Source organism: Artibeus jamaicensis, unplaced genomic scaffold, assembly GCF_021234435.1.
Source record: "Artibeus jamaicensis isolate MK-2021 breed Jamaican fruit bat unplaced genomic scaffold, CSHL_Jam_final scaffold_537, whole genome shotgun sequence".
Lineage (NCBI taxonomy): Eukaryota > Metazoa > Chordata > Mammalia > Chiroptera > Phyllostomidae > Artibeus > Artibeus jamaicensis.
The window spans coordinates 6369697-6389143 of NW_026522047.1; the positions used below are offsets into that span (position 1 = coordinate 6369697).

General features: G+C 40.3%; 1 protein-coding gene across 3 annotated transcripts in view; it reads left to right on the forward strand.

Moving 5' to 3' along the window:
• FAT4 (FAT atypical cadherin 4) overlaps positions 1-19447 on the forward strand; it is a 153734-nt gene that overhangs the window by 75797 nt on the left and 58490 nt on the right. For all 3 annotated transcript variants that reach the window (XM_053658327.1, XM_053658328.1, XM_037129859.2), the window contains exons 5-6: positions 4368-5290; positions 6197-6371. In XM_053658327.1, the coding sequence (XP_053514302.1) occupies positions 4368-5290; positions 6197-6371 (1098 nt within the window). The remainder of the gene's footprint in view (positions 1-4367; positions 5291-6196; positions 6372-19447) is intronic.

A 19447-nucleotide genomic window follows, 5' to 3' on the forward strand; every position in this document is an offset into this window, starting at 1 on the left:
TAGAAGTGGCTGTGAGGGTACCACTGCTATTGCTAATGACGTGAATGGCAGACAGTGACCAACCACGTCACGTGCGGTGTTCATTGTTCAGCAGCCCCGGCCCAGGAGCCCTGCAGATGGTCCCCTGTGCCCCAGCCCAGCTCTGGGGTCTGGCTCCTAGCAGACATTCAGAAACGAGTCAGCTTAATCTCTATTTGGGATGCTGATTTCTCTGGTATATGGGCTCCCCAGATGGGGGTATTTTCTAAATTGTCCTTGAGACTGACTGGCCCAGACTTTTCCATGGTGAAGACTTTTATGTGCCATGTTTTTTTTTGTGATTTATTTATTGTGGGTTAGAGAGAGCCGTTGCTTCATAGGATTGCATGCTTTTCTGGAACAAATTTCATTTATCTTCATACCTCAAAATGTAGGGAACTGGGAAAACAACAAATAAGAAATGTTCTCTGTGAAAACAGGCTGGGGTGTGCCACGCACTCACACACGGTTAGACGTTAACCGTTGACTTCGAGTTACTTTTCATGAAACTTTTTTCCCTTTAATTGTGTTGAGTAAAAAAAAAAAAAGTCAAGCTGCATTTCCCCATTGTTTTAGTTTTGAATACTTTTATCTGGGTAATTTCCTGTACCTTGACCTAAAATATAGGACACAGTTCCTATTCTCTCTGAATTTCAAGGATGATGATAAGGCCGTACAAAGGTAAACTTGTTTGTTTAAAACTGCCAACTCAGTTTTATTAAATAGTTCTCAAAGCATTTTATAAACAGTATTGTTTAGACTTTGAAAAATTAACAAATTCATCTTATTGTTTGATCAAAATGTTCCCAATGTGGTAATATTGACATGTTCATAGATGAAGTAATTTAATAGGATAATAAATTTAAGATTTACTGTTATCAATATCTAAATTCTCTAAGAGGTTAACCTAAAATTTTAGGTTCCACGATGATTTAATAAAAAATAAAGCAAATATTTTACTTTTTTCAGAAGTAGTGTTTTGTATTAAAATATATTACAGCGAGGCAGACTATTGAAAATTGAAGCTTTATGGAAATATTCTGGCTTTACTAATATGTCATTACTTTAAAAATGCATTTTCTAGTCTTCGAAATATTGAGGAGTCACAGGGTGTTTTGGGGATAAAATGATCACACTTGTTGCAAATGAAGTCACCTGCACGCCCATGGCCCACAATGCAGTTTGTTTGACCTGTGAATGGTTTTCATATTGCGAACGAATATGCACATTTTACAGTAGAACTATATACCTATAGTTATGTCCCTGGAACTAAATTATTCATGAGACTGAAATAAAAAAAAGAAAACCCCTCAAAACCCAAAACCAGCACACCCCCACAATAAACCTGCCAGAAAGAATCATGTACCTACACCACATGCAGAACATTGAACACAAAGGTGAGAAGTACGGGCTGCTTTACGTTCAAGGATCTGCTGGGCTATAAAATCTCGTTAGATTCAAGTTTCAATGCTTTGGATAGATCATAGGACTTGAAAATAATGTGTTTAGTGTTTTCTGATTCTAATATTCGGTGCAAAAAGCAGAGAGAGAAAAATGACCTGAGCTCTTCGTCAGGATACTGCCCATGTTCAGGGAGAGTTTTGCGTCTCAACGTGTCCGCGTGTATTTTCTGGATGTAGAACACATGCCCAGTCACTTCACCTTGTCAGGGTGCAGGGTGCTGTTCTCTTCGGTGCAGTGCGCGCAGAAGGCTTCCCTGGTCTGTGATCGCTCCGGTGACCAGTGGAGGGCTGGTTTTTAGATGGTGTTGCAATGTTTTATGCAGAAGTATAATGATATTTTCATGTGTATTTTCTCAAAGATAGTGATCACTATCATCAGTTTATATTTAATATTATCACCTAACATATTTGTCATTATGAATTTGACTAATCCAATTTTTCTTTTTTGTAATCCTACTTAAAGTTAAACTTACTCCATCTACTCACCCCACTGAACTCTTTCCCTAAAACAAAGGCTCTTCTGCTGTTTACTGCGTGGCTACAAAATCTTGGTATCGGTTCTCTTTCTGCCTCCGCAATTTGGTTGTTTACTCAGGGAGGCGGCGTGCACAGTGGGCCCTTCCACTGATTTATGCAGAAATGCTAGACCGACACTTCATAGCCACGGGCACTTGTGTCAGTATTTTTCGTTTCTTTCCATCTTGGGCATGGAAGATTTTACATGTGTGTAGAGAACTAAATTTTATATCTCTGTTTGTTGGTATTATTTTTATCCATACGTTTTCACCACTTTTTCTCAAAAATAATTGTGTCTGAATTTGAGCCTCAAAGAATAAGAATTCAGTATTCACTAATGGATTTAAGTATAGGAAATGCAGAAAATGTCCTTAGAGAGTAATTTGATTTAAAACATATATTAAAAATGTACATGTATTATCTATATAAAATGTACATATGACTATATATTAAATCAGGTTACTTTAATTTTAATTGTTCATGTATACATCTCCTTAGAAAGGAATCTATTTGTGTACTGCACCCATTGATGGGACTCTTTGAGGGGCCATATATTATGATGCTTTTTTATCCCCAAACCTGTGGATTTCTAAGCTGAAGAGTTAAAGTAAGCTGTTGACCTTGTTCTACCCAGATCTTAAAATTCTTTTTATCTCCTGCTATTGAATTGACCGTGGCCTCCATTAGCTTTATTTATTCATAGTTTGAGTGATCCTCAAAGTTTTAAGCATTCTGAACTTTATAACCTCTGCTTTGTTCACTTGTGAATAGCCATAAACTACGAAGGTTAGAAGTCACAACTCATAACAAGGAGGAAAACCCTACCTTTTTAAAGATCTATTCAACCCTTATTTATCTTAGAAACTTTTGTGAATAAGCCAGTGACTCCAAGTTTTCTCATAAATATTTTTCCCTGCATCCATATATAGACTGAGGACCTTAGATAGAGACCAGAAAATCACTGGAAAAGAAAAACTCCAGCATTTTTTAAAAAGGACAGGCCCTACCTGGTAGAAAAGAGAATCCCATTACTCAATTAAAACTTGCCTCTGCTAGGAACTTGATGAATTGTAAGAAAAGGCAGAAGGCAACTCAAGTATTTATAGAGTTCTGAGAAAGTCCTTTTCAAGGGGAAAAAAGAGAGAAAAGGGTTGACCACATTGTCCTCGAACACTCTTGACAAACAGTGAACACGGCTTCTGCCACCTGAGTAGTTGGAATTAATTTCAGAGAAAATAGGAGCTATTTGTAAGCAATTTATTAACTCAATAATTTTTTCCCTGGTATAAAATCCCAGAACATAAAATCCTTATTAAGGAGGATTTAACCTAGGTACACAATACATTTCTTAGCAAGTTTTACAATATCCTACAATACCCCAATATTTTTATGATAAAAAATATACATGTACATGGCATTATGGATCAGTGGATACAACACTATTCTTGGTCCAGAAATCTGGGGTTATTTTGTTTGTTTGTTTTCATTGCTGATCTGTTATTTGCCTGTAAATTATTTACTAAAGCAATAGGTTGATCTGTTCTCCATATCTTCTCAGTTAGAAGAATGTCTGCAATCAATTTCTGAAAGGATTTATATATCATTCTTTAAATTAAAAAGTCACACATTTCTAGGAAAAATAGATAAAATACTGTCTAAATATAGCCCAATAATAGTATGAACATTTATATTTGGAGTCTTTCATGTATAATTTTACTGCTAACATTTCCTTTAAATAATATTTTTAAAACACATTAAGTATACATAATAAAATTTGAGAGAGAATTATTTTCACAAAGGCCATTAGCCAGGTGCCTAATAGGAATTAAAAAGTATTTATTGGCCTGACAAGAAATGTAAAAGTAGACTTAAAGTATCCATGACTAATGCCATACATTAGAAAATTTTATTACCCTCCTCTGAAAATTGGTGTCGGCCTCAATAAATTACTGAAGTTATAAATTTTTTGGCTAATAGTGTAGCGAGTGGCACTGTTATGTTCAACCTCAGGAATTATGTGCTCGAAATGAGGAAGTGTATAGAAAAATATACACTCTCTGGAATATTGTTTCCTCTTCACTCATGTAATTTAACATTTCAACACCGTGGTAAATAGCAAACAGTATATATATCATTTGTTCACCAGGTTGTAAACATCTTTTCAGATCAAAAGTAAGTGGGAAAAGAATTACGTGTATGCGTTACTGACAGAGAATTATGCGTATGTGTTACTGACAGAAGATTAGCTGCCCCAGGCGTGTTTGGAGGCGCCATATATCAAGTGCACAGTTCCATATTGCAAAAATTTTGGTGCGGCTTAGTTGTCAGCACACACTGAAGAGAATCTGATATTTTCCCCCTTCATTTCAGGCATCAACTCCCAGTTGGCTTACAGCATCGCTTCAGGCGACAGCCTCGGCCAGTTCGCAGTGGACAAGAGCGGTGTCCTGACCGTCCTCAAGGCTTTGGATCGGGAAAGTCAGTCCTTCTACAACCTGGTGGTTCAGGTGCAGGACCTGCCGCCGCTTCCGGCCCCCAGGTTCACCAGCACTGCCCAAGTCTCCATTATTTTGCTGGATGTAAATGATAACCCACCAACATTTCTCTCCCCTAAATTGACCTACATTCCAGAAAACACACCGATTGATACCGTTGTTTTCAAAGCTCAGGCAACAGACCCGGACAGCGGCCCGAACAGCTACATTGAGTACACCCTGCTGAACCCCTTGGGGAACAAGTTCAGTATCGGGACCATTGATGGTGAAGTGAGGCTCACTGGAGAGCTGGACCGGGAGGAGGTTTCTAACTATACTCTGACTGTGGTGGCTACAGACAAAGGTCACCCATCTCTCTCCTCGTCGACAGAGGTCGTGGTCATGGTCCTCGACATCAATGACAACAGCCCTGTTTTTGCACAGGCCTTGTACAGGGTGGAGATTAACGAGAACACGCTCACAGGAACAGACATCATGCAAGTGCACGCGGCAGATGGGGACGAGGGCACGAACGGACAGGTCCGCTACGGCCTCCTGGATGGGAACGCCAATCAGGAGTTTCGGATCGACTCCGTCACAGGCGCCATCACGGTGGCTAAGCCACTGGACAGAGAAAGGACCCCAACCTACCTTTTAACGGTTCAGGCAACAGATCGGGGCAGTACCCCCCGAACCGACACCTCCACTGTCAGCGTTGTCCTGCTGGACGTCAATGACTTTGTTCCTGTGTTTGAGCTGTCTCCGTATTCCGTACATGTCCCTGAGAATTTAGGGACACTGCCCAGAACAATCCTTCAGGTGCGTATATTGAAACACCTGTGGGTTTTCCATACGGCATTAAACTTTGATGTTCAGGCTGCCCCCCCCCCCTCATCCTCCTCCCTAAGTGTGTAATTGCAGAGATAGCAAATCTTGAAAGGTTTTTGAAAATTAGATCTATTGATCTAATTTTGTAGATTGAATATTCCATTTCAGTTTCATTCTTTCCTGTATACTCATGTTGTACACATTTAGGTATTTGTATATTTTTGAATCTTGTTTCACTGTAGCAGGAATATCTGCACACAGTAAGAAAATATAATGATGCAAAAGTTTGAAAACTTGGTTGCAAACCTGGTTCTCGCTTCTCAGTGTACAAATCCAAAGACCTAGTAGAACTCCTGTTTGAAAGGTTTGAAAAGCCTTCCAAGAATGCAGTGCATTGATTTTATGCCTGTTTTCACGCAAATAATACATACTATTCTGCACCATTTGAATTTTTTACTTGACACTTAAAACAATCTATGTCTTTGAAAGTTTTTATTGGTATATATCTGCAATTTTCAACCAGCATGTTGCAAAGATTTTAAAAACATGCAGTACCTGACTAAACTTAATCAGGGGCACTGACCTCTTTTCCCTTAGATTGTCAAATTAAAAAAACAAAAAAATGAAACCAAACAAAAGACAACAGCCAACACTGCAACAGTTGCCCAGTGTGAATGAATCAGAATTACACATTTTTTTTTTTTATCAGACTGGCAAAAACATATTTTTGGGTGAGCTGCAGAATTTTAGTAATTAGCTTACATGCTTTGAGACAAAAGGGCTGAAAATCACTGGTGTATAGGATTCTATCCCATCATTTTTAATGATGCATTTTACCTTGTGATGTGCGTTGTGTGCTTTCCTCACGTCCCTGCCATGCATTGTCCTCTCCTGCAGGTGGTGGCCAGAGATGATGACCAGGGTTCTAACAGCAAACTCTCCTACGTCCTGTTTGGTGGTAATGAAGACGGTGCTTTCACCCTCTCAGAGAGCGGGGAACTCCGGGTAACACAGAGTTTGGACCGAGAGACCAAGGAGCACTTCGCCTTGACGGTCACAGCTATAGATTCTGGTAAGTCTGTTGTAACCTTGCTCAGTTGTGAAAAATTTCTTCATAGAGCGAGTAATAAAAAGTATTTGTGTCTCCTGTTAAGTTGAAATTTACTAATGCTTGGAGCTCCATTGGTAGCTATATAATGCATTGCACATATATCACTTTATGAAATTACGCGTAAGTGGTAAGGGCTTAAGCACGTCACAAACTAAGCTCTTTTCCTGTAAGACAAAGTGTGTCCTTGCTCAGTGATAAGCTGCCCAATGCCTGGGGGGTGACCTGAGACTCTGCCAACTGAGCCAAGAGGCATTTCAAGTGCTTTAGCTTTGAAAACATCCAGGTGGTTCTACCTGGTAATGGAGGTAAGAGAGTGGCTGCTGAGTGGAACTTGGTGGGGCCTTAGGGCCCATGTAATTCTAAGTACTGTCCTAGGCGTGTGATGAAGTCCCACAAAGGCCCAAACAGCGCATCCGAGGGAAACCAGGGTTCTCACCAAGTTAGTGAAGCAGTGAAGTACCATAGACAGAATGAAAGCAGCATGCTGGCTTTAGTGTTGGAAATAGGAAGTGCAAGAAGTTGTGTAGCAGGTAGCATAAAACACGATCCGTTTTTAAAAAGTAGTAGTATTGTTTACCACTACTTTGTGTTGCATGCATTGACTCTCTTCATAAATATCAAGCACGTCTAATTCAAAGCTGAAGCAATTAAAACATTTTCAAAGAATATGTATGCTTTGAAGAAAGTAGGTATTACTTAAATATTTGTTGGATAAATGAGTGATTGAATGAATAACTCATTCATTTTCATAATACCGATGAATTACGGAACATCGTTCTTATGGGACGTTTATTTATAAAAATCCTCACAACTGTTAAAGAATTTAATAATACTGGCATGTTTTTTTTAAATGTGTTGAAATTGTTTTAAGATGAGGCAGATTTGTTGGAACGTCAGATGACTGAAATCACATGTATATGTTCGGTTCGTGTGTGGGTCCTGATGTTAGAGAAGACTTCTGGGTTTCCAAACAAGCTATTCTTACTGTGGTTGAAATTTTTAAAATAAATGTAATAAATTAACATTTTAGTTATATGGGACCAATTTCAGAGTATCCAGTATGTTGTTTTATTTTACCACTTCTCATAAAAGAGGAGATTGTGAGATTGTGGAGGATGACAAATGTATGTTAAGCATTCAGACGACAGTGCCACTGATTGCTTACTGAGGCGACTCTCCATTCTCTGCATTCACTGTGGGGAGTGTAGTCTTTGGAGACTGTTGCTTTATGGAAGAAGCCAGGCTCCCTGTATTTCTTTAATGTGTGGGAATGACCAGGTTACGTCTCATGCCAATAATGCAGTCCCGAGGAATGGTGAACCACATGCGGTCTGGTAAGCACGGAAGACTTCACCCGAGTTGACCCAGAACGTGGTTCATTAGGGGTGTAGTCAGCAGATGCCTTGTGGTCAGTGGTCAGCAGGCACGGAGGGTCAGCCTTCTCATGAAAATCGCAGCACTACCGCATGGCTTAGGTTGACCTGGGGATTTCACAGTCACCTGGAGAGGAGAAGATGAAAATATGTAGAAACTGGTAGAGATACTGATATTTAAAATCAAGTGTGTGTGTGTGTGTTTACTAAAGTGTCCCAGTCTCAGCTTCTCTCTCCAGTTGGGGCTGGACGCGTGTGATCAACACCAGGCACGCACAAATGCAGGACCTTTGTGGGGGAGGGGGGTCCAAGACCAGGAATCGAGGTCACTAAGGCATTGGTGACTTTAAAACTGGATGTTTTAAAGTGTGTCCCATGTAGGCCATCCCAGGGTGGACGCCGGACGTGATCTGGGGAGTCGGGGCAGTGGGGTGCCCAGGATGGGTGGGGTGCAGCCCACAGAGGTTCTCTGTCCTGGCACCTGGGTTGTGGGACTTTCTAGGTCAAAAGCTGTGGCCGAGAAGAATGCAGCTGTGTAGACAGGAGTACCCATTTTCAACAAACAACTTGGAGAATTTAATTAAGAATCTTTTTTTGTGCCTCTGCAGCTAGGGTCTGGCTTGGGTATTGTGAATGGGAAGGGAAGGGTCGTTTTCTAGTTTAGGGGCCCCGGTGTCACCCAGTGTGTATGCCGGGTTTTCCAGACACGGACCCATTTGTACGCATTATCTTTTCCCATTGTCTCAAAGACTCAGGGGTTTTATTTCCACCTCACTCACGGTAGACCCGGGCTCAGAGCGGCTAAATATTCCCCCAGGATTACACAGATGCTACGTACCAGAGTAGGGCTCAGACCCTCGCAGGCCTGACTTCCACGTTCAGGGTACATGGAAGCTTTTAGTTTGTAGGTAAAGTAAAATTAAAAAAAATTATTTCCAAAATTATTTTATTTGCAAAGCAGACCCAATGATAGGCTGTAGAATATGATGATAGTCTTGAATTTGACTTGACCTTTGAGTTGAATTCTGGTTCCGTCATGATTTTCTTTATGATTCAGACAAAGTGTGTGGTCTCTGTCAGCCTGGGTCTCCTTGTCAGTAAAACGGGGACACACTATCTACAAAGTAGTATATTATTACAAGGTTAAATATGCCTCTCACATGGTATAGACAATGATTTTAATAAGAATTGTGATTCATGCACTTTAAATATTTTAACATTCTTAGAAATATTTATCCTGTTCCTTACTACATATTTTTGTTAAATTTTATGGATTGGTTTAAAAAAACATTTTTAAAAATTTGCAGCTTCAGTTTTATTTTATAGATTACTACATTAGGAATTTCTCTTGTGCACCAGATATTTCTTTTTAAACTTCCAAAGAATATATTGCACGGTAAGTGTTTAACTATTTCAAAAGACCACAGATTTGGAAAATTGTAGTTCAGTTAAAGTATGTTTAAGGAGGATTTTTGTGAGCTCATCAGCAGACTTAACCACCAGTTATAATTCTGTTTCTCTGTTAACATGGTGACACAAAGGGACATTTCATTAAGGAAAAAAGGAAGGAAACTTGAGATCCTAGAGCTGAAATATTGTGACGGACCCTGTGAACAGGAGCCTCCAGGAGGAGGGAGGGGTTAGAGAGAGTCTCGGTGCTGCCGTGCAGCCTGTGCAGAAGCAGGCCCTGGTTCGCGGAGCACCGTGAACTCCTGAAGCCTTGATCCTGAGGAAAATCGGGTCCTAGAATTCTCACTATAAGGACAAAGAATGCAAGGAAACCTCCGCCTCCCATGGGGGACTGTTGTCGTTCCGTGAAAACCAGGTTGGTAGCGATTCTGCCCACTGCTGAGACAGGAGAGTTATGAGTTGTGGAGAGAGAAAATGCAGATTATCGGTAAAAGGAAGGCATTTGGGAATTTGTCACTTAAATGTGGCGCCAGGAGCATGAGCGAGATTCAGTGTCCCTGGTGCCTTAGGTGACAGTATTTTGACAGTTCTGGAAATTAGAGAATTGATTTTACTTTGTCCCAAAGCACAGATTTTTTTTTTTAGTGCTTTCTAAAAAAAAAATTGAGTCGCCCTGCAATGCACTGGTGTTTCTGAGGCCACTGGGGTGAAGTATTCGATTAGGTATCCGAAGATCATTTAATGTGGATCATGTGCAGAGCTGAGGGAAGACGTTCAGACTCCCCGGTGACTGGTTGCACATTCAATTCCTCTGCATGTTTTTGTTGCCCTAGATAACCACTTTATGGGAGAATGTGGGCGTTTTCGATACCAGGCTTTGGAATCTGCAGTTCAATCTTATGTTCCAGGACTGAAGTCTCTGACACAGGATGCAAAATACACATTCACTGCTGTGATTTAAAAGTCAAATTGGTGGATGACATGAGAAAATTGAGGAAAATATGGCAGCTCGTAGGTCCCAGATGCCATGTTATTCTCAAATTTGCAGCGTTCTGAGAACCGGGAAAATATCAAAGTGTTCTAAACAAAAAGTGTGGCCGTTTTATTCCCTCCCTCACAAATCACTTTTCCTTCGCTCTTTTAAAATTCTTACCTTCTGTCAGCCCACAGAGAGGTCAGCTTTGGTAAAATAGCAGAAATGGAAGCAGAACCCTTTCTTTATCACCAAAAATCTTTGACTATTTTTTTGGAGAAAATATTAGCATTGCACTCTTATCTTACTTTTATTTGCTGACTGCATGGCTCTGGCGTGGCACATCTGGAAACTCTCTAACTGCTCCTGACTGCAGTTTCAAATGAGCGACCACCATATGAGCCTTTGGGTGTGAGACTGAATGCCACGTTGCTGAATGACCAGGCCAGAACAGGGTGTCATAATTCTGCCTCGTCTCCCCACCCATAGGATTAAATGACTGAGCAGCAGTGTAATGAGTTGCAACTACAACTCAATGAAAGCTATTTTATTTAACTGTAATTCAAAGTAGGGATAGTCTGCCTTTACCTTATATTACTTACTGTTATTTCTTCTAAAAATATGAACTGTACCAAGCAGACATTGCCGGGGGCTAATGCTCCCTTCAGCCCCGTGCAGTGAGGCAGGCTCTGCAGGGAACCTGCACTGTGGTCCCCTCTCCCCGCCCCGGCGGGCAGCTGCTCTCACCGCTGCTGTCCCTCACGGGGCACGGCCTTCTGTCCCCAAGGAGCCTTCCTCACAAGGCTGCTTCTTACCGTTTTCTCATATCCGCAACACATCCTGCTTATATATAGTTCAGAGAGTTCTTCATAATTCAGAGAATTAATTTACAAAATAGAAGTGCATCTTAGAAGTAAACACATAGCTTTATATTTTTTAAAGAAAGGTTCAAATCCCACCTCTGCCATTTCTAGCTATGTGACCTTGGACAACTCACCTTCATGTTCATATCTATAGAAAAGGAATGCTAATTCCCACTTGAAAAACGTATTGGCAGGGATAAATGAGACAACGGTTTCTTGTAGTTGTTAATGTTAGTCAGCCTGTGCGCTGAACAACTCGAGCCTGGTACGGCCAAGGGAAACGTTTTGACTTCTACCCACCTGCCCAACCTCCGTCCACAACCTCTGTCTACGATTTCACAATGGCTAAAGGAAAACCTTGTTACCATTCTCCATTCCTCTTTCTCTGTACCGTACATTGAACAAGTCCATTTACAAGTACTCTGTGCTTCTGATAATATTTAAAAATGGCCAGAACATGTTCCCTTTTCTTCATTTCTACTCCCACCACCCGAGCCTAAGCCAGGGCTGATGCGATAGCTTCCTAGCCGCCTACCTTTTCTCTCCCTGGACCTCCTCCCACAAGCAGCTCGGAAGCTTTAACACTACAAATTAAATCATCATGCCATGACTCGCTTACAAATCCTTTGGTGGTTTCCGAGAATAAAACCTAAACTTCTTACCACTGACCACACGGCATTAAATGCCCTGGCCTCCGTCCACTTCTCTGGCCTCGTGAGAACACCCTCTCTTCCTGCCCTCGGCCCCATGTACTTGTGGCTGGGTGATTACTCTGGAAGAGGCTGCTCCGTAACAGGCTGCTTGGTTGCGGTTTTAGGGGGCAGCATATTTGTGTCTTGGTTGTTTGTTATCGCATCCAGGTGCAATGTCTTCTCGGAGAGGACTTCCTTGACCCCCAGTCTGAGGGTCTCGTCTCTTTCTACTGTCACTTTCCATCTCTGTACCTTGCGATTTCCCCCTAATGCTAGTTGCTCCCTAAAATCATATGCTTATAGGTAAGATGACATAGTAGGTGGATAATTTGTTCACCCTACATATATTTATCATCCTTCCAGTAGAGTGTAGACTTCCTGTCTTGTCCAAAACTCAGTTTCCAGAGGCACCCAGAACAGAAGCTGCACCACAGCCCTCATTCAAGGTTTATTCATCCCACATGAAGGAATGAATGAGTCGGTGAGGGCAAAATGACCAGCGTTATCCACGAGTCACCGCCCTATTGTTTCTCTATGCAGCTGTTACTTAATATTCATTTACCACACTTAGATTTAGTTTACTGTTACGCATTCATCACTTGCAGATTTTCAAAGGACCTACCAAAAGGAAGAATGCCAATCTTTAAAAACCCGTGGCTGAAATTCCGTAAGTTTTTGCTACTGTAGCTGTGGTCATCCACATTGACCTCTGCTTTGAAAGCCAGCGCCAGTATTTAAGGCTCTGCGGTGTTTAGTACGATGTGATAAATTGCAGTTATATGGAAGGGCCCATGGAAGCATTTTATGGCTTTAATTCTATTTCAAGTGCTTCAAATACTGTTTGAGCTATATTCTCATGACTCTCCGCTGAACCTTTCGGCTCTTATTCAAGTCTGTTACCTACAAGGCGTTTCTCGGTGAATCATGTCTCTCCACCGTGTCGTGCCACGCTGCTTATGTTCCATGTCCACCAGATTTCCAAGTACCTGTCAGCTACAACAAGTACACTCTCCGTGTGGTTTGGGCTTCACTTAGTTCACCTGTAAGGCCTAAGTCTCTTTACATTAGCATAATATGAGAAGTTTTGCTTGTTTTGATTTGTGTTATGCAAACTTTGGTGTTTAAGAAAGTATTTCAATCAATAGACATCTATACAAGTAATTTTTCCTGGCCTGTTAGGGGGAAAATGTTTGTTTTTTTTAAATTGAGGTGATCTTATGCCCTCCCCAGTAAATTCAAAATCTGTGAGCCATTGGTATCTGCCACTGCTTTTTCAAGGAAGTGAACTGATACGCCAGAGAACAGTACCACAAGCTGATAGCCCAGTAGAGGATGTTACAGTTATAATTCTGGGTATGATATGGAGCCATTTTTTTTTAAAGGAGAACTACATATGAAAAAAATTACAAGTTTGAGAAATCTAACTTGAAAATGATAATTTTATAACCAGAAGACTTCTTGGCGCTAAGCCAGTTCATTTCCTTTATTTTGCAGATAAGGGAATTGAGGCCCGGAATAATTAGGCAGCTGGCCAGAACTCACAGCCCCAGAGTGGCGGAGCCAGGCTGGGGCCCAGGGTCTGTGCCGCTCGGCTGAGTCCCCAATGACCTGTAGTGACCAATCAGGATCAGCTGACTCTCTGCCTGGGGTCCATCTCCAAAAACACAGATTTGAGAAGCCTTTTTTTTCTTACTGCCATTTACTTTGCCTCAATGCATAAAACGCTTAATGGTTATTTTTCTTTCTGCAAATAAGTAAATAGACATTTCAAAAACAGTTTTAAGTGAAACCAAATTAATTGTAATCAGTAATTTCAATATCGATCTTTTGCAAATAAGTTTACATTTAGGCCTTGCTCAGATGAAATGCCAAGTAGGAGAAGACATTAAAAACCCGTTAGACTTTGCAGGTGGAACATGGTAATTACGTCAGTCAGTACTGCCAGTTGCCATTTTGCATTTATTAAAGTCAAATCAAGATGCTAATTGAATAGAGCCGATGAGTGAGGTTTGATTGTAGTCGACAAGCCCCTATGCTTCTGTGAGCTGCATGAATACATGAGCAGTATCTTGATGCTGTTTGGTTAGGAAGTATTCACAGAGCCATCTCTTCCAGGTATTCCTCTGTCAGGGGCATCCACCCTGTGGCCCGTGGGCCGCATGCCGCCCAGGACGGCTATGAATGAGGCCCGACACAAAATCATACATTTACTTAAAACGTGATGAGATTTGTTTGTGCTTACGTGTCACGGTGTATTTAATGTGAGACCCAAGAAAACTCTCCTTCTTCCAGTGTGGCCCAGAGACACCGAAAGTTTAGGCCCCCTGCCTAGATGCTGGAGATACAGTGGGGAAAGGGTGCACACCTTCGTCCTCAGAGGGTTACCTGTAGGCCAAAATACAGGCAGTACACAAAATATAACGTGTAGGCCAGGAGTGACTGATACGAGATACTGCGAAGTTAGGAAAAGTGGGTTAATGGCGAGAGAGCAAGGAACAGGAGGTGTTTCACTAGTCCTCAGAGTTAAGAAGGTGAATGGGAAGCTCAGGGTGGAGTATTGCAGGTGGAAGGGCCTAGGGCCCAGCAAGGGGGATGAGAAGGAGAGAGGGGGGGAGGTTAGGAGGCGAGGCCGACAGAGGGTGCATCAGTGGCATGGAAACCCCGCCAGGAGCTTTTATTTTCTTCTGACAGTGAGGAGGAGAGGCCTCAGTGGGATCTGGATCAGGGAAGTGATGGGGGATTTGGGAGGGGTCTTTTTCATGGAGAAGGAGGGAGGACCAAAAGGCCATTGCAGCTGTCCCTGAGGCAGCTGCTGGTATGTGGAATTGGGGGACAGTAAGGAGGTGGCCTGAAGTGCTTATATATTTTGTGCATTGCAGGTGGAGCCCCTTGGACTTGATGATGGACTTGGAAGTATAGAAAGTTAGGATATGAGATGAATCAGCCTGAGTCCCGGGTTGTTGGTCTGAGAAATTTGGAGATGGCGAGAGAAAAGAGTTTTGGGCAGATTATCAATAACTATCTTTGGCTATGTTATATTTTCAATACTGAGAGATACTCTGAGAAGCTATCAGGTGGGTGGTTCAATATAGAAGTTCAGTTCCCAGGGCAGACATTTGAGTGGGGAGAGAACTTGGAAAGTCGTAGCCTGCAGCTGCTATTTATTCCGCAAGTACTGAGTGCTCATACGTACCGTGCGAGCCGTACATGGGTGCTGTAGGATCGCATGTAATCTCACAACAGCGCGGTGAGTCAGACACTGTTGTTCCAGTTATACAGATTCAAAAAAAAGCAAAACTGAGTTTTGGGGAAGGTGGCAACCCGACAGGCATGCAGCCATTATCATCGAAAACAGGATGTGAAGCCAGTCGGCCCGATGGGGGGCAGTTTCTCAGCCACCACTCACTGCGTCTCACCTCTGACCTTGTCTGCCGTGTACGGTTTTTACAGACTGTCTTTATGAAGACCGTCTTCTCTTTGGGTTGCACGTTACTTTATATTAAAAAGAGCACTGACTTATGAAGCAAAAGAGAAAAAAAAACATTCTAGTTTTCTGCCATTAAAACAGCTCATAAAATAAGAATAGTCACAAGTTGGAAATCAAAGGATCTCTCTTCTCATTAAATCAGGAAATGCATAGGGGTTTTATAAAGCATGAAGTGCAAAGCAAATGTCAGCTATCGTACTAAAATATACAATCAGTGTGTAGGCTCTGCACATGCGTGCACACACAGGGAGGCAGCTGAGCTGTGAGTAGGTGTGTTTGCATTTAACTTGGGGATGGGAGATTAATTTGTGCACATATTAAACGCATTATTCTTTATCTGTGTTCCATTTAATATGCAAAAGGGATGTAGAGATACTCCGGCTATAGATTTAGCCAAAAGATTTAGTTATGAAGTGTCTATATGTCAGCATAATTAATTGGTCTGAGGGGAAAAGTTCAGTTATTAGCATTTCTAATTAAGAGCATTTATCATCTGACTGCAAAAGGAAATAAACTTCATTCTTAGGCAGGGATTGGAAATTACTTTTTAATGGAGGGAAACATGACGCTTTTGCCGAAGTTCATTCTAAAAGCTACGAGGGCTGACCATGCTGCTTTACGTTTTTGGTGAGGATATGATGACATTTTGAATTAACACTACCTGCACATTGTTCAGGGCAATGCCCTACAAATAGCACTGGAATCCAAAGAGGGGTCAGAAGTGTGCACTGAAGACAGTTGGTTTTTGTCACTAAGATTGCATTTGTCACTATTAGTTGTGGGAAAACTTTGGCAAAGCATTTGCCTTGTCTATTTTGATGAACATTTTTAATAAGAAAAACTATTGGAAAACTTTTCACAGGCACTAATGTTTCCATAAATCAGGTAATGTTAGGGTTACCTTCAATTTCTGCAAATTAAATGCATTTAACTTGCTTCTATATTTGAGTCTAAGGCAGTTTTGGTTATTTCTAATGGAGTTGTAAAAATTTTTTTTCACGAGTTATTGATGTAGGGGGAGTTTTATTCAGTGATTGGCGATGAAAACAGCATCCAATCTAGCAAGTAGAAAGGAGCTTTGAGAACTGTATGAGGCAAGAGGTTTTTACAGACCAAAGTGAGAGGAACAAAGAAGTTATAGCAGACATTTGCTGGTTGGGGAGAGCGAAGCTACTTGGAACAGGTTAGGGAAGTGATGCTGAGCAAGCAGGTGCTGATTGGTTGGCCCAGGGCTTCCTTGTTAGGTTCTGATTTGCTGACGTGGGGCTTAGCACGAGCGACTCCATGGTGGGCCTAAATCTGCTGAGTTTAACAGAGAATATTTGTCTTCAATGGGAATTTTGTTTTTAGGGTTGACAAGTGGTGATTATTTTACTTTCTCTTGTTCCTAGTAAGACTTTGTACCATATCTATTAGTGATATAAGGAATAGAAACCATTTCTTTAAATTATTTTCTTTAAATCAGCTATTCTTTAGTAGGAAAAATTTAGAATTTCATTTGTATATTCAAATAAAAATACAGTAAAAGATTGAACTTTCAAAATTTTATTAAATAAGAGGTAGAATTATGTTGCATAGAGTTAAAAGTCGATAAAATAATTTCATTTTATTCTTCATTTACTTCATGTAAGCTATAAATATGAGTACACTAAGGAAATCCAACTGTGAAATAAAAGTAAAATCTTAGCAATATTCAAAAGTTTGCATAACCTAAAAGATAATCATTAAATATTATAGATAATAACATGATCTCATAGTATAGAATTATTTTTCAAAAGTTCTCTAATTTTACCCTGTTAAAACTCTTTCATTCTTTGTAGCCTGTTTTTATAAGGATTCCATAAATATGTAATTTCATATTTTCACTGAATAGGCAGGAGGCAGGTTGCGTTTAGAATTTGGTGGTGTCCTCTAGTGATTCAGAGTTTCAGTGTGTCGCGTTTTATTTTTAATGTCCTCTAAAGAGTAATTTCTGTGACTTTTTGTGGGGATATAATATTTAGTTAACATTATGTATTTCTTTATAAACTTAAAAATTATGGTACATCACCTGGAGTGGAGCATTTTCCCTGTTTTAAGTGTGCAGTTCGGTGGCGCTAAGCATATTCACAGCGCCGCACGGCTTTCCAGGTCGTTCTCATCACATCAGTGACGTAAGCATTTATGGTAAAGAAGTAGATTGTTTTGTCAAGATTCTTTCAGAAGTCATTAACCACTCAGGTGTGACTTACATGTGTATATATGTACCTAATTTATATAAATGTATTTGTAGAACTAATTGGTAGTAATAAACTACTGTATGAAATTGAATTTTCAAAATACAGAGTCGTTGCTCATATTTAAAATGTTCCATACTTGTTTGCTTTGTGCATTTTCAGAAATTAGCATCGTCAATGTTAAGATAGACTGGCTGGATTTCAGTACATTCTGAGTGCTCACTGTGAGAAAAACGCATTTGCTTCCCTGGGCGAGGTGGGTGGGGGGAGACGAATACTTTATTACAATGAACACAGCCAGTCACAGGACACATTCACCAAATGTTTAATGTCAAGAATGAAATTGTCTTGTTGCAAAGCAACAGATTTCAGTTCAGCAAAAATCCTATTTCTGCTGAATAGTTTTTCATGCTTTAGGAAAGTATGTTTAATTTATAGGAGCTAACATAGAAACATGTCATCTACTTGTAGTTTGAACTTTAGTCATTTAGCTCATTCATTACACTTATTAAAGATGTATTTTCTCATAGAGCAGCTGCCTGGAACTTTTTTCTTTTTAAATTTACATTTTAAATTTTCCTGAACTGTTTCAACGGTGTACTTGAGCTTATTAAGGCACTAATGTTAAAAGGCAAAACTAATGTGGTCATTTCACAAATTCAAGACTATAAGAGAAGACTCCCAGCAAAGTTTGGAACTACTCACAGTATCACAGGCAAGTAGGAGGTTAAGCTGTGAACAGTCCTTCCTCTGTGTGTGTGTGACTTGTTTATGCACACTTAAAAAATGCTTTTCAGAATTTTATGTATTCTTTGCTAGTCTAAAAACTTCAGAAGCTTCCTATCCATTTACCCATTTTTAATATTTTTATATATCAAAGGTATATACATATATACATATGTATATGCACAACACGTATAATTTTATACCTTGAAATTGTTCATTTGTTTTCTGACTGTAGTTGTATTCCACCGCACGCTCCTAGCCTCTCCAATTCTCCATTTCCGAGACCTCGACCTGATATTCATTTGTATCTTCAGTCTTTGCATTGGCTCACTGTCGTCTGCCAGGAGCCTGTTTGCATCCTGCCTCTCTCTGCTGACTGCATCTGGTTCTCATAAATAATCCCAGATGAAGTTGAGCAATCTCGCCCTGTTACGACACTACCTATATAATTCATCATTATCAGCTCTATTCAAGCTCAACGTTGGCCCCTAGTTTTCAGATTCTTCTCATGGGATTCAGGATTAATTGGGACCCTCTGTTTGTAAGTAGTCAGCTATCTCCAAAATGTTGACCTTTGTCTGCAGTTGCATTCTCTGACTCCAGCCTTAGGCTGAGGGCTATGTCCCAGATGTATATTTCCAGAAGTGTTCAGCTCTTTGAACTGTGAGCCATGCAGTTACTAGCACAGATTCCCAAATATAGGAATCAAAGGGAAAAGTTAATACGGATCTAGAACAGAGCCCAGTGGAGTGAATTATGGGTTTAGAGACATGAATTAAATGGAATTATTCCTGCTTTTAATTAGCTTACAACCAAATAGAGGATATGGCAGAAGTACCTTGGTGATGATGATAATAATAATAATAAAGTAATAATAATAATAAGTACTTGCAATGAGTGGCATTATGTTATCAGAGCCTAAAGAGAAGAGTTTTTTTTTTAGCTCAGAATTGGCTCTCTTTCAGTTCGCTCTCGCTGAATGCAAATGACTTGCTTAAATTCTTTTTCTCAAGTTCTTCATGAAAAAAATTGAATTATAATGCCTACTTCATGGAAACCATACTAAATGAGTAACATATATGTAGTACTCATACATATAGCTGGTATCAAATAAGTGTTCAATAATAAGTATATAGATGAATACAGATCTATATGTATTTATCTATACATGTATAGATGTATACATGTATATGTACTACGTGTTTCAATTTCTATATAAATGCGTGGGCTAAGTTTGCAGAGAATAATTATGGTTTCAGTTGTTGACATATGAATGCTGGGCCCTTCGGTATCTGGT